The sequence below is a fragment of the Gadus chalcogrammus genome, chromosome 9, assembly GCF_026213295.1.
Source record: "Gadus chalcogrammus isolate NIFS_2021 chromosome 9, NIFS_Gcha_1.0, whole genome shotgun sequence".
In the NCBI taxonomy this organism is placed as follows: Eukaryota; Metazoa; Chordata; class Actinopteri; order Gadiformes; family Gadidae; genus Gadus; species Gadus chalcogrammus.
This window is the reverse complement of record NC_079420.1, coordinates 11,352,350-11,366,047: the sequence shown is the minus strand read 5'-3', so window position 1 is coordinate 11,366,047 and position 13,698 is coordinate 11,352,350. Positions and strand designations below refer to the sequence as shown.

At 50.6% G+C, this 13,698-nt stretch overlaps 1 protein-coding gene across 1 annotated transcript; it reads right to left on the bottom strand.

Moving 5' to 3' along the window:
• Window positions 1-3,420: 3,420 nt before the first annotated feature.
• Window positions 3,421-7,617, bottom strand: LOC130389114 (prosaposin receptor GPR37-like). The gene is made up of 2 exons (XM_056598783.1): window positions 6,455-7,617; window positions 3,421-4,314 (listed from the first exon to the last, which is right to left on the bottom strand). Exons 1-2 carry the CDS (start codon window positions 7,289-7,291, stop codon window positions 3,421-3,423), a joined length of 1,731 nt encoding a protein of 576 aa, XP_056454758.1. The 5' UTR covers window positions 7,292-7,617.
• Between the last annotated feature and the right edge of the window lie 6,081 nt (window positions 7,618-13,698).

Genomic DNA, 13,698 nt, shown 5'->3' with positions numbered 1-13,698 from the left:
AGAACACAACCATATAAACACGCACAACGACACAATACAGTCTTCTTTTATTAATATAATATAGATAATTGCTCACTACATTACCTCCTTGTTTAGGCCACTTCATAAGGGCCACCTGTGGCCACTTCATAAGGGCCTCCATCTTAGGGCCACCTCGTTAGGACCAACTCGTTAGGGCCACCTCGTTAGGGCCACCTCATTAGGACCAACTCGTTAGGGCCACCTCGTTAGTTAATTGTTGTTTCAGGGTGATTAAAACATGTAGGGCAGCGGATGTACCCGGTCTCAATCAGTACAGCAGCTCTTACCTGATGGGAATGGAACCCCTCGCCCTGGCAGCGCTCATGCCTTGCCCCAGCACTGGGAATGGAACCCCTCGCCCTGGCAGCGCTCATGCCTTGCCCCAGCACTGGGAATGGAACCCCTCACCCTGGCAGCGCTCATGCCTTGCCCCAGCACTGGGAATGGAACCCCTCACCCTGGCAGCGCTCATGCCTTGCCCCAGCAGCTATACTGGGGCACATTCCAGGTCGTAGGACCCTTCAGCTGAACATGAATGGATGTTCCAGAGCAGAACAATCAGCGCTTCAATGAGGGAATTAAACGGCGGAGAGCTGTTGAGTTGGGTAGCACCACAACACACCACAGAACCACAACACACCGCAACGCACCGCAACACACCACAGAAGCACAACAACACACCAATGCACCACAACATACAACAATACACCACAACACACCACAATACACCACAATGCACCACAACGCACCGCAACAAACCACAGAACCACAACAACACACCAACGCACCGCAACGCACCACAACATACAACAATACACCACAACGCACCACACATCAGCAACACACCACAACGCACCACAGCTTGTTGGTGTTGTTCTGAAGAAGATATGGATACTGGTCCCTTCTAGATAAAGTCTTCCAGAACGTTCTTTGCTGTACATTTGAACTGTTTATTCAACTTGGTTGTAAGTTCATAGAAATGCTTTAAAGATGGAGGCCATGACGGTAGAAACAAAAGAGCCAGTGTGAGAACGGAGGAGAGAGCTGGTGTGAAAATAGGTTTTCTTTCTCTCCCCCATCCTCCTCCCCCTCTCTCTCACTCCTTTCCTCCTCTCCGGCAGAACAATGCGCTGTCTGTTGAGGATCTGGTTAGGCTGTCAGCCTGGAAACATCAGGGGGGAGGGAGGGAGGGAGGGAGGGAGTGATGGAGGGAGAGGGGGGTGAGGGAGAGGGGGGAGAGGGAGAATTATTCTCACAGTGGGAATATAACCCCTCACTGTGGCTGTGTAATTGCCTTGCTCTCATAGGGGGAATGGAACCCCTCATCCCGGCCATGTTGGTGCCTTGCTTTAGCCATGGTCACATTCCATGTTGTAGGAACTCTTTCATTCAGTCCTCTGATATCAACCAGACTGTCTGTAGATCAGCCAAGGGGAGGGGGGGGTCCTTAAAGGAGACAACAACAGGGTAATGGGGGGGGGGGGTTAAAGGAGACAACAACAGGGTAATGGGGGGGGGGGGGGGTCCAGGGTTTAGTGGGGGGGTTGGATCCCAGGCGATGACCTAGAAACGCTTGACGATTTAAACAAAGGGCTGAGTGGAGACAATACAGCCCTTATCCCCCTGACAGCATTATTATACAGAGCTACAGCTAGCAGGCTAGCATTATTATACAGAGCTGGAGCAAGCAGGCTAGCATTATTATACAGAGCTACAGCTAGCAGGCTAGCATTATTAAACAGAGCTACAAACAGCAGGCTAGCATTATTATACAAAGCTACATCTGGCAGGCTAGCATTATTATACAGGGCTACAGCTAGCAGGCTAGCATTATCATACAGAGCTAGAGTTAGCAGACTAGCATCATTATACAGAGCTGGATAGCAGGTCAACTGGATAGCGGATTATTTGGTCAACAGGCTGCCTGCATAGCAGGTGAACTGGGTAATATGGTAACTGGATATCAGGCTAACTGGTTAGCACCTCACTGGATAGCAGGATTGCTAACTGGATAAAAGGCTAACTAGTTAGCTGGAAAAGGTTGGCACAGCCATAGATTAAGAGTGGGGAGGAGGGGGGGGAAACAGACCGATGTTGATCTGCTAAAACAGAGATAGTTCTGTTGAAGACATCTGGAGAGATTATGATAATGAGATATGGATATTCATGAGGTGCTATGGTCAACAGTTATGAATTAATGAGCTGGTAGAACAAAGAACTACCACTCCATTCTGGAATCCCGAATAATTACATAAAAACAGACGGTGTGTTGTTGGGTGGATGTGTGTGACAGCATGTAGTCGTCACTATATTTAGTTGGGAGAAGTTAATTCCATATACTCATCGACCAATCAGGCCACAGAACACAACCCTGTGAGAGAGACGCCGCTGAGCCCAACCTGCCGTTGACCAAACCAGGGTTTGTCCCAACATTGTTGACCAAACCAAACCACCGTTGACCAAACCCTTCTCCACCTCGAACGAACCTCATGAACGACTTCCAATCATATCACAGTGTAGTTTATCCTATCAGATAACAGCTTCGTTTGACGATCTAAAACAAACGGAATCCAAAAGTGGCGGAATTTTTTTTTTTCACCTTTCATTATATATAATAATATAATATCATGAATAGAATAGATAATATAATGCACATATAATGCATATAATAACATAAAACATGTAACAATGTAATAAACATAACAATATAATATAAAGATACAATATTTAATTTAATACATATTATAATACTTTATATGATAAACACAAAACTAAGTGCCCCTGGTCACTCGTCCTGAACCCCCTATGAGCCAGTGACCGCTCATCACGTGACCTTTAACCTTTGATCAAAATCTTTAACGTACACTGGAAACTCATCCATTTTTTTATTTATTAAAGTGACAGTAACTCACTAAAATAACTTCTCGTATCTCTCTTTAAATATCAAACACATCAACAGACTCACAGAGAGACACACGCTACATCATCAATCACGCATGTGCAGACGTTAACAAGTTCAATAGAAACATCATCTGAAATAAAATCGTACCAAAATAAATGTGCAAATTCTGAGTCTTAACACTGGTGAGTGAATACCACATTACTGATAAACTCTGGGATCGTAAGTGAAATCTATGCTATCAAGTGTTTGTTCATCTAAGAGCGAAGAACGAAGGTACAAACCAACACCAACTAACGTACGACTGAACGGGACGCTCGTACGCACGGCCGAACGGACGCAGGACGTACGGACGCGTGCTCAGGGGGGGCTGGGCATCAGGACCCCCGAGGGGCCCGCGCCCTCAGGGGCGGCGGTCTCAGCCTCCTGACAATGCGGCATCATCTCCCCGCACCGCCCCACGACCCTAAGTCTGACCTTTGACCTCTGACCCGGTGACCTCAGCAGTGCATGTCCGCGGCCGTGTAGCGCTTGGCGGTTGCGGGCTGGCGGTGGGGGGGGGGGCGCAGCGGCAGGAGCTCCAGCTGAGTGGCGGGGGTGTCGACGCGGTGGCGGGCATGGTCATCGCCGGGAGCGGGGCCGGGGGCGGGGTCGTCGCCGGGGGGGGCGGGGTCGGAGCCGGCGTCGGAGCACTGGTCCCAGCAGCAGCAGCAGCAGTCGCCGAACGCCCGGCGGAACGGCCGGCACAGCGAGAACACCAGCACGGGGGTGGCGGCCGACTTGAGGAACAGCAGCAGCTGGCTGACCAGGTGCAACGCGTCCATGGCGGACGGGGGCACGCCCGGCGCCAGGTACACGCTCAGCACGTTGCAGATGTTCTCGGGCACAGAGCAGAAGCCGTACAGGATGGCGAGCGCCACCACCGCGCAGTTCATCTGGCTCTCCGCCCGCAGCTGCTGCTTGTTGCGGTGGTTGGGGTGGTTGCCGCGGGCGACGGCGGCCTGGGCGCGGCGGATGCGGCGGGCGGAGGCCAGCGAGCAGCCGATGGTGAACAGCGTGGGCAGGCAGAAGTAGCAGCCGAAGCACCACCAGAGCCGTGCACCGTCGTAGGTCAGGCCCAGGACGTACAGCGTGTCGGGGAGCCGGGTGGAGACGCGCACCACGCAGCGCTCCGCCCCCGGCCCCAGCCCCGCCCCCTCCTCCGTCAGCAGCTGGCGGAGCAGCAGCTCGGGCAGCGCCAGCAGCAGCGCCCCCACCCAGATGACGGCCAGCTTGGCGGCGGTGGAGGCGGCGTTCTCCACGGGCTGGTAGGACGTCTGCACGCTGGCCGCGCTGCGCAGCCGGTCGATACACAGGGCGCACAGCGTGAAGGTCGTGACCCCTAGCGACGCCACCTACAAGGAGACCGTGGGCACATGACCGTAGGGATGTTGAGATTGACCTCAGGGATGTTTACATGAATTCAGGGGATGTTTATATGACCTACGGGATGTTTACAGGTCCTTAGGGGATGTTAACATAATCTAAGGGAATGTTTACGTGACCTTAGGGGTGTTTACATTTCATTAGGGATGTTAACAGGACCTTAGGGGATGTTAACATAATCGAAGGGGATGTTTACATGAGTTTAGGGGTGTTTACACAACCTTAGGGGATGTTTACATGACCTTAAGGGGGTTGACATGACCTTAGGGAATGTTTACATGACCTTAGGGGATGTTAACATAATCTAAGGGGATGTTTCCATAACCTAAGGGAATGTTAACATAACCTAAGGTGATGTTAACATAACCTAAGGGGATGTTTCCATAAACTAAGGCCCAATCCCATTTCTACCCCTTACCCCTTCCCCTTAACCCTTCCCCTTACCCCTTCAAAACAAGGGGGAGGGGTAGGGGGAAGGGAGAAGGGATAGAAATGGGATTGGGCCTAAGGCTCCATGTTCTAGACAGTAAGTGTATGTTGGCTTGCCTGTCTAGTTGTAGGCTAGCTGTGTGATAAATATATATATTTATGTATATAAATAAACATACCCTTCTATATTCTCATATATATAAGGTTATCTATACAGACATTATATATACATGCAGATGCATACCCATATTTCTATAATGTTGAACCTAACAAGTGTTTGTGTCCTACTCTACATACTGAGCTACAAAGGATTTGAACCCACGACCCTGGTGCCGTTTGAGTCTTGATGCCAGACACATCAACACATGTACAAACCAAGCAGCCAATCACAGAGCTATAGGGATACAGGTGATAACTCAAACCCCTCTCTCCCTCCCCCCCCCCTCTCTCTCTCCCCCTCTCTCTATCTAAACATGTCATTTAGCTGAAACAGAGCAGAGGTCTCTGTAAAGAAGAGGAGAGCAGAGCAGAGAAGAGGAGAGGACAGAGGAGAGAGGAGGAAAGGAGGAGAGGAGAGGAGAGGAGAGGAGAGGGGAGGAGAGGAGAGGAGAGGAGAGGAGAGGAGAGGAGAGGAGAGGAGAGGAGAGGAGAGGAGAGGAGAGGAGAGGAGAGGAGAGGAGAGGAGAGGAGGAGGAAACATGTCCAGTCTTTGCTGGTCCTACCTGAATAGTTAGAGTACATCTGAAGAGGTTTGTTAAGACCAGACGGCAGTGTGTCTGATATCTGTCCTCCACCTCCTCTCTCCTCCACCTCCTCTCTCCTCCACCTCCTCTCTCCTCCACCTCCTCTCTCCTCCACCTCCACTCTCCTCCACCTCCTCTCTCCTCCACCTCCTCTCTCCTCCACCACCTCCTCTCTCCTCCACCTCCTCTCTCCTCCACCTCCACTCTCCTCCACCTCCTCTCTCCTCCACCTCCTCTCTCCTCCACCACCTCCTCTCTCCTCCACCTCCTCTCTCCTCCACCTCCCCTCTCCTCCACCTCCTCTCTCCTCCACCTCCTCTCTCCTCCACCACCTCCTCTCTCCTCCACCTCCTCTCTCCTCCACCACCACCTCCTCTCTCTCCACCACCTCCTCTCTCTCCACCTGCTCTCTCTCCACCTCCACTCCCTCCTCTCTCCTCCACCTCTTTCCACCCAACCCCACCCCCTCTCTCTCCTCCCCATCCCTCCACCTCCTCTCCTCCTCTAGAGGACAGGTCGAGACGGTTCTCAAACTATTATACGCGTACCACTGGTGGTACGCGATGCGCTATCAAGTGGTACGCAAAAAATCGTTAGATTAAAAACAGTAGGCTACTATCAAAATACTAGTACGAATGGAAATACATTTAAAATGTGATAATGTTCTCACTTGCTGTGTGTGTATGTGTATGTGTTTCCGTGTCTCTGTTCTAGTGCTACCACTTTGTAAAGCAGACAACAGCTAACAATAAATAATATTATTTTTAAGAATAAATGTGCCTCCTGCATGAGATGTGCGTAACTGAATAGGGCCGCATGCCTACGCTACTGTATGTTGTTATATTTTATATCTGTCATGGTGGTACTTTGAGAAAAAGTTTGAGAAAAAAAGTTTGAGAACCACTGCAGTAGAGGACAGTAGGAGACAGGGATCTACCTCCAGGTAGGGGACCAGCTTGCAGGACAGCTCCCCCAGCAGCCAGGTCTTGGTGAGCTGGTGGAAGACGACGAGCGGCAGGCAGAAGAAGAGCACTAGGAAGTCCCAGAAGGCCAGGTTGGCCAGCAATGCGTTGGAGATGCTCCTCATGTGGTAGTTGTGGCACACGATGCACATGAGCGCCACGTTGCAGAGGATCCCCGTGGAGAAAATGACCCCCGCGGCCAGCATCACCGCGTAGGCTCCGCACGCCTCGGCGCTCAGAGGGTAGAAGGGGTTCCTCACCGGCTTCCACTTCGGCCGGCGGCCCCCGGGGACGAGCGGCGTGAGGTCGCCAAAGTCCGGCGGGGTGAATTCTTCGTAGTCGCCGGCCTCGGTGGCCGGCGTCTGAACCTGGCCCATGGGCAGTGGCAGCGGCGGCTTCCGATGGGCCGGAATCTCGTCCGAGCCAGACGCGCTGTTTCCACTTTGCGCATCGCGCTTTACGCGTTGCCTCCGGACGCGGCACCGCGCTGCGCTGGTGTCGCTACAGGTGGGGAGTTCTAATATCTGATCGATCAGATAATGTCGATCGGTATAGGGTGTATCGTCAAGTAGTTTGACAACTGTCCCGGAGGGCTTCACACCACCGCGTCTCTCCTCCCCAATCGTAACCATGGCAGCCGGCCCTTCCCCGAGGCCCGCGTGAGGTCCACGCCATCCCCGGCTGCCTCCGCTCCGTTCCTCGTGGGGTGCGCGATGACGCACGGGGCGCACCAGGGGGTTCTCCTGGGCGTCCGCGTTCTGCACCGGTCCTACCGCGAGCAGGCACAGCAGGCTTACGGCCAGCAACAGCATGGCGGCTAGCGCGCGAGAAACGGGCCGGAGGTCAGAGGGGACGCGGGACCCATCGGTGGTCCGGGAGTGACAGGTGGGGGTTTAGTCTCTCTAGAATAATCTTTCGCAGTAACTGCCCGCTGTCTCCGGTTCCTAAGATTCCACGAGATATCTGCGACCAGAGCCCCCCTAGTGAAGTCACACCGCAGGGTCTTGGAGACCCGGTCGAAGAGCTCCGGGGTCCTCTCTCCGATGGGAAGACACCGAGTTTGAGTCCAACCCGGGACCAATGGTCTCGCTGTCCGTGCGCTCTGGGGCCGCGGGACGCAGGGAATGGGGTATGGGGTCTGGGCTGGTCCCGTCTGGGGTATGGGCTGGTGTGGTCGGTCCGGGGGGCACCGTGTCTGACACCACCGAATCCCTTGGACCCCAGCGCCCCCTGGCGGTGGGACCCCGCCTGCACCTCCTCCAGGAACCCAACAGGTTCTCCTCTGAGGGAAAATTGTCCGCGAATAACGTTACAAAGATAGTTACAGACTGTTTACTCTGTTTACTGCTGATAATGATTATGTTGAATACGTCTTTGTCACGTCTTGATTATTAAAATGCAGATGAGATGTGATCCTCCTCTGTTCTTCGCTTGGTGGAGGTCCAGACTCATAGTGATGCACCACCACAGGGTGGAGACAGAACTCCGTCAGTCATGTGTGACCGCCAGAAGAAAGAAGCAACCGATAAAAGACACTTAGAGTGTATTGAATATTATTAAATATTTTAAGTTATATTTAATAAAATCAGATGTGAAACCATTAAAAAAAAGACTTCAGAGGAAAAGTGGTTGTATCATAATCTTTATTCATATCGAAGTACACAACAAATACATGTAGAAACGAGAAGGAAATACCCACATAACTTGTGGACAATATGAAATCATATCATATTATTGAACCCTGAGACAACTTCAGTCAGTTGGTAGAATGGAACGATGCAAACATATAACCTAATCCCTAACCCTAACCCTTAGCCTTACCCTAACCCTTGCCCGAACTCTAACCCTTATGCCAACTCTTACCCCAACCTGATACCTCAACCATCTCTGACTAATACCTACACTTAACCATCTCACTTAAACCGTTAACATATCTCTTATCTAATAACTTAAAGTTTATACCTAACGTTATCCTTCCTTGTAGTCTGTATAGTTGCACCCTATCCGAGGTCCCTTTTTCTGACCACGCCCCTATATGACCCGTTATATTTCAGCCCCGCCCATTTCTATCCCCGCCCCCGTGTGTGTCATCCTACAGATCGGAGTTCGAGGGGACACTGCCAGGACACCTGTACTGAGTCAGCAGCTCATTCACCTTCTCCTCCTCCCTCTGGACAGAACTGAGAGAGGAGACAGGAGAGAAGAGAAGAGGAGGGAGGAGGAGAGGAGTAGTTAGGAGAGATGACAGAGGAGAGAAGAGAAGAAAGAGGAGAGAGGAAAGAGGAGAGTAGAGGAGAGGGGAGAGTAGAGGAGAGAGGAGAGGAGGAGAGAGAGGAGAGGGAGGAGAGGAGAGGACAGAGTAATTTAGTCATGTGTATTTGGATTAATCTGGTTTCACCTTTGTTGTGAAAAAGCGGTTTCCCTGGTGGTGTGGAAGTGGTTTCACTCTGGTGTGAAAGTGGTGTGAAAGTGGTTTGACTCTGGTGTGAAAGTGGTGTGCAAGTCGTTTAACTCTGGTGTGAAAGTGGTTTCAGTCTGATTGGGAAGTGGTGTGAAAGTGGTTTGACTCTGGTGTGAAAGTGATGTGGAAGTCTTTTAATTCTGGTGTGAAAGTGGTTTGAGTCTGATTGGAAAGTGGTGTGAAAGTGGTTTAACTCTGGTGTGAAAGTGGTGTAAAAGTGCTTTAACTCTGGTGTGAAAGTGTTGTGAAAGTGGTCCACACCTGGTCCTGACGGTCTGCATGCGCTTCAGGAACGTGCACAGCGAGATGTGCTTGGCCTTGGCTCGCAGGTACTCAGCGTAGCGGCTGGAGAACTCGATGTCTCCCAGCTGACGGCGCTCTTCCTCCCGCGGCCGCAATGACCCCCGCGACCCCCCCGACCCCAGGGAACCCCCCGACAGGCTGCGGAAACAGGAAGTCAAAACAAGACATTTGATTGTTTTTTGTTGAGACACACACACACACACACACACACACACACACACACACACACACACACACACACACACACACACACACACACACACACACAAACACACTAATGTGTCATGCAAATTAAAGCATACTGGCCGAGAGAGATGCTAGTAGGGTCATGCTAACACAGAGACATGCTAACAGGGCCATGCTAACAGGGCCATGCTAACAGGGCCATGCTAACAGGGAGCTACCTGAGCTGCTCTCCCAGCGGCGCGTGTGAGCAGCTCCCCCGTGAGTGGACACCCGTCTGACTCTGAAGGACGTTGTTGTCTTCATCAGGCCTGGGGACACAGAGCACCTTATACTGACACCGTCACCGTCACCATGACCAGAACCACACCTGTACAGGTACAACCAGATCTCTGCAGCTAACAAACACTAGCAGCATTAGGAGTGGTTAACCATCACTAGAAACCCTAGGATTGGTTAACCATCACTAGCAGCACTAGGAGTGGTTAACCATCACTAGCAGCACTAGGAGCATTAACCATCACTAGCAGCACTAGGAGCATTAACCATCACTAGCAGCACTAGGAGCATTAACCATCACTAGCAGCACTAGGAGCAATTAGCATGCCTTATGAAGTGGGAGGCTAGTTACCTGTGGTAGGGTTAGAAGTTAAGGTTAAGGCTGATCCCCTGGGGTAGGGTTAGGGGTTAAGGGTTGAGGCTGTTTACCTATGGTAGGGTTAGGGGTTATAGGTTAAAGGTTAAGGTTAATGTTACCTGGGGTTGGACAGGGAGGAGGTGGTGAGGACCAGGGTGGACATCAGGACCAGCTGGCCCGTGCAGCTCAACCAGACCATGATGAGTTGAGGTCCCGACAAGACAAGCTTCAGAACCACGAGGAAAAACCTTAACAGGAAATCATGACAGAACCTAAGTGGAATCCTAGTAAGGTTCAGCTTGTTGCTGTTACAACTACAGCTAGAGTCATACCTGATAAACCAGCAAGAATATAGCAGAGAGAAGAGACGGGAGACCAGAGCAGAGAGAGAGAGAGAGAGGAGACCAGATGAGGAGAGAGAGAGAGAGAGAGAGAGAGAGAGAGAGAGAGAGAGAGAGAGAGAGAGAGAGAGAGGAGAGAGAGAAGAGAGGGGAGATCAGGGAAGGAGAGAGAGAGGAGACCAGATGAGGAGAGAGAGAGAGAGAGAGAGAGAGAGAGAGAGAGAGAGAGAGAGAGAGAGAGAGAGAGAGAGAGAGAGAGAGAGAGAGAGAGAGAGAGAGAGAGAGAGAGAGGAAACCAGATGAGGAGAGAGAGAGAGAGAGCGAGAGAGAGAGAGAGAGAGAGAGAGAGAGAGAGAGAGAGAGAGAGAGAGAGAGAGAGAGAGAGAGAGAGAGAGAGAGAGAGAGAGGAGAGAGAGAAGAGAGGGGAGACCAGGGAAGGAGAGAGAGAAATTAGACCAGAAGAGAGAGAGAGAGAGGAGACCAGATGAGGGGAAAAGAGAGAGAGAGGAGACCAGAGAAGGAGAGAGAGAGAGAGAGAGAGAGAGAGAGAGAGAGAGAGAGAGAGAGAGAGAGAGAGAGAGAGAGAGAGAGAGAGAGAGAGAGAGAGGAGCCCAGAGAAGGGAAGAGAGACCAGAGGAGGAGAGAGGAGAAAGGAGACTCACGGTGCAGTATCTAGTCCGGACTGGAGGAGTGCTCTGAGGGAGAATCCTCTCCTCCCCTTAAGTAGCCGATCTCTGGCTCTGGGTCCTAATCGGGTTATTGATCATAATGAGGTTATTGATCGGCAGCAGATGCTTGTGTGTTTTACTGCGTTTGTGTTGACACACCAGCCGCCTCCTCACCCCCACTCCACCGCCGTGTTGGTTCAGCCGATAAAGGTTCAACCTTATTACCGGCCAGCGCTTCCTTAATTGGCCTTCGATGACAGCCGTCTCGTTAGTAAAACCCGTCAGGTGACCGGTCGATAGCTCATGATTGCCTCACACAGAAGACATGGAATTATTGTGAGTGCATGCATGTGTGTGTGTGTGTGTGTGTGTGTGTGTGTGTGTGTGTGTGTGTGTGTGTGTGTGTGTGTGTGTGTGTGTGTGTGTGTGTGTGTGTGTGTGTGTGTGTGTGTGTGTGTGTGTGTGTGCATGTGTTTCTGTGTATGTGTATGCATGATTTATATTTTATTCCATGGAGACTTCATTCTTATTACAATTATTTGTCACGTGTTTTTATGTTGATACTTATCCATCTATATTTCTCTCAATAAAGAAATAGACACAGACACACACAAACACTCTCTAACTCACACACACACACACTACAGACACACACTCACTCTCACACACACACACACACACACACACACACACACACACACACACACACACACACACACACACACACACACACACACACACATACATACACATACACACACACAACCACTCACATACACACACACAACCACTCACAAACATTATTAATTCTTCCTCCTTATCCTCCTGCCCTCTTCCTAACTTTTGTTAGCTGTCCTCTATACCTGTGTGTGTGTGTGTGTGTGTGTGTGTGTGTGTGTGTGTGTGTGTGTGTGTGTGTGTGTGTGTGTGTGTGTGTGTGTGTGTGTGTGTGTGTGTGTGTGTGTGTGTGTGTGTGTGTGTGTGTGTGTGTGTGTGTGAGTGAGTGTTTGTGTGTGTGTACGTGTGTGCGGGTTCTCAATAAAAAGTGTGTGTGTGTGTGTTGGGGGGTTGGGGAATTGTGTGTGAGTGTGTGTGTGTGTGTTTGTCTGTGTGTCTGTCTGTCTGTCTGTGTGTCTGTGTGTTTGTGTGTGTGTGTGTGTGTGTGTGTGTGTGTGTGTTGTGTGTGTGTGTGTGTGTGTGTGTGTGTGTGTGTGTGTGTGTGTGTGTGTGTGTGTGCGTGCGTGCGTGCGTGCGTGCGTGCGTGCGTGCGTGCGTGCGTGCGTGCGTGCGTGTGTGTGTGTGTCTACCGGCAGCAGGCAGCGGGCAGCCGGCAGCAGGCAGCGCAGTTCATTCTACTTCAGATTGATGTGGAAGTGGAAGAACCAGAGACGTCGGAGAACCCAATGCAATCGTTCGTGATTCATAATCGTCTGGAGGCGCACACAGCTTTTGGCCGTGATAATATATGTTATATGATTGAATTATATAATATTATTTAGATATAGAGCTCCAGGACTGTAACCCGTAACGAAGTGTTGTACACGTCTTTGTTATTTGGATAACCGTTCTGCTGTTGGTGTTATGGCGCACAACACGTCAGACTCTCGTCTCTGGTATCTCCACAACGAGACTCGTAGTGGGGGTTATCTCAGCCATGGTTGAGATGGAATTGGGGGAAGAAACTTTGGCTTTGTCTCCCTGAAGTACATGAACCACGACATGGAGGAGAAAGGGATTGTAGCCAGAAATGTATTGTCTCCCGCTTGAGCCCTGCTTCCTGCTGCCCGCTGCCGAGGCGGTGGTGCCTAAGCACTGCCCGCTGCCGAGGCGTTGGTCCATCCCGGCAGCGAGGCACCGGCGGGAGACAATCGCGGTCAACAATCCCTTCTCCTCCATGTGGTTCAGTCTACTTCATATTGATGTGTACGTGTAAGAACCAGAGACGTCGGAGAACCCGATGCAGTTGCTTGAGATTCGTAATTTCGCCTGGAGGCGCACACAGCTTTTGGCCGTGATAATATATGATATAGATATCTATGTATAATATAATATTATTAAAGAGCTCCAGGACTCCTGCCGGAGCCCCCAGATTGTTCTACAATATTTGCAGAAAACGGCCAAAGGCTGTGTGCGCCTCGCCATTGCGATACTATGGAAGCATATATGTAGCAAAATTCAAATGGCAATGCAATTTGCAATTTGCAATTCAACAAGTCATTGCATTATGCAATTGACAATTCATTATCCAATTTAATAATGTGATTTGTAAATACGTTATTTAAAATGTATTTTAATATAAGTGAAAATGAAATCCCCAATAAAATTTGTAAAAGTTATAACAATAAAAATAGAATAACATTTTGTCTAATATTTTGAGGTACTTTATCAAATTAAAAAGCTATAGCGTCCCCGTGATTGCAATGCGCTTCGCTAGCTCCGTGTGTTGCGAAATTCAAATTACAATTCAATCCGCAAAACACTTCTGTTGTCTGGGCAGGAACCTCGTCACTTCCTCGTCAGACCAGCTGATAATCCATTAAGTGCCAAGTACTAGGTCGGGGATGATCAGCTGGTCTGACGAGGAAGTGACGAGGTTCCCGCCCAGACGCGGTTGGCTGATACGCAA

Coding starts and splice junctions, on each gene's coding strand:
- LOC130389114 (XM_056598783.1), bottom strand. CDS start 7,291: ATGCTGTTGCTGGCCGTAAGCCTGCTGTGCCTGCTCGCGGTAGGACCG. Junction 4,315..6,454: donor AGCTGGTCCCCTACCTGGAG/GTAGATCCCTGT, acceptor GTCTCCTTGTAG/GTGGCGTCGCTAGGGGTCAC.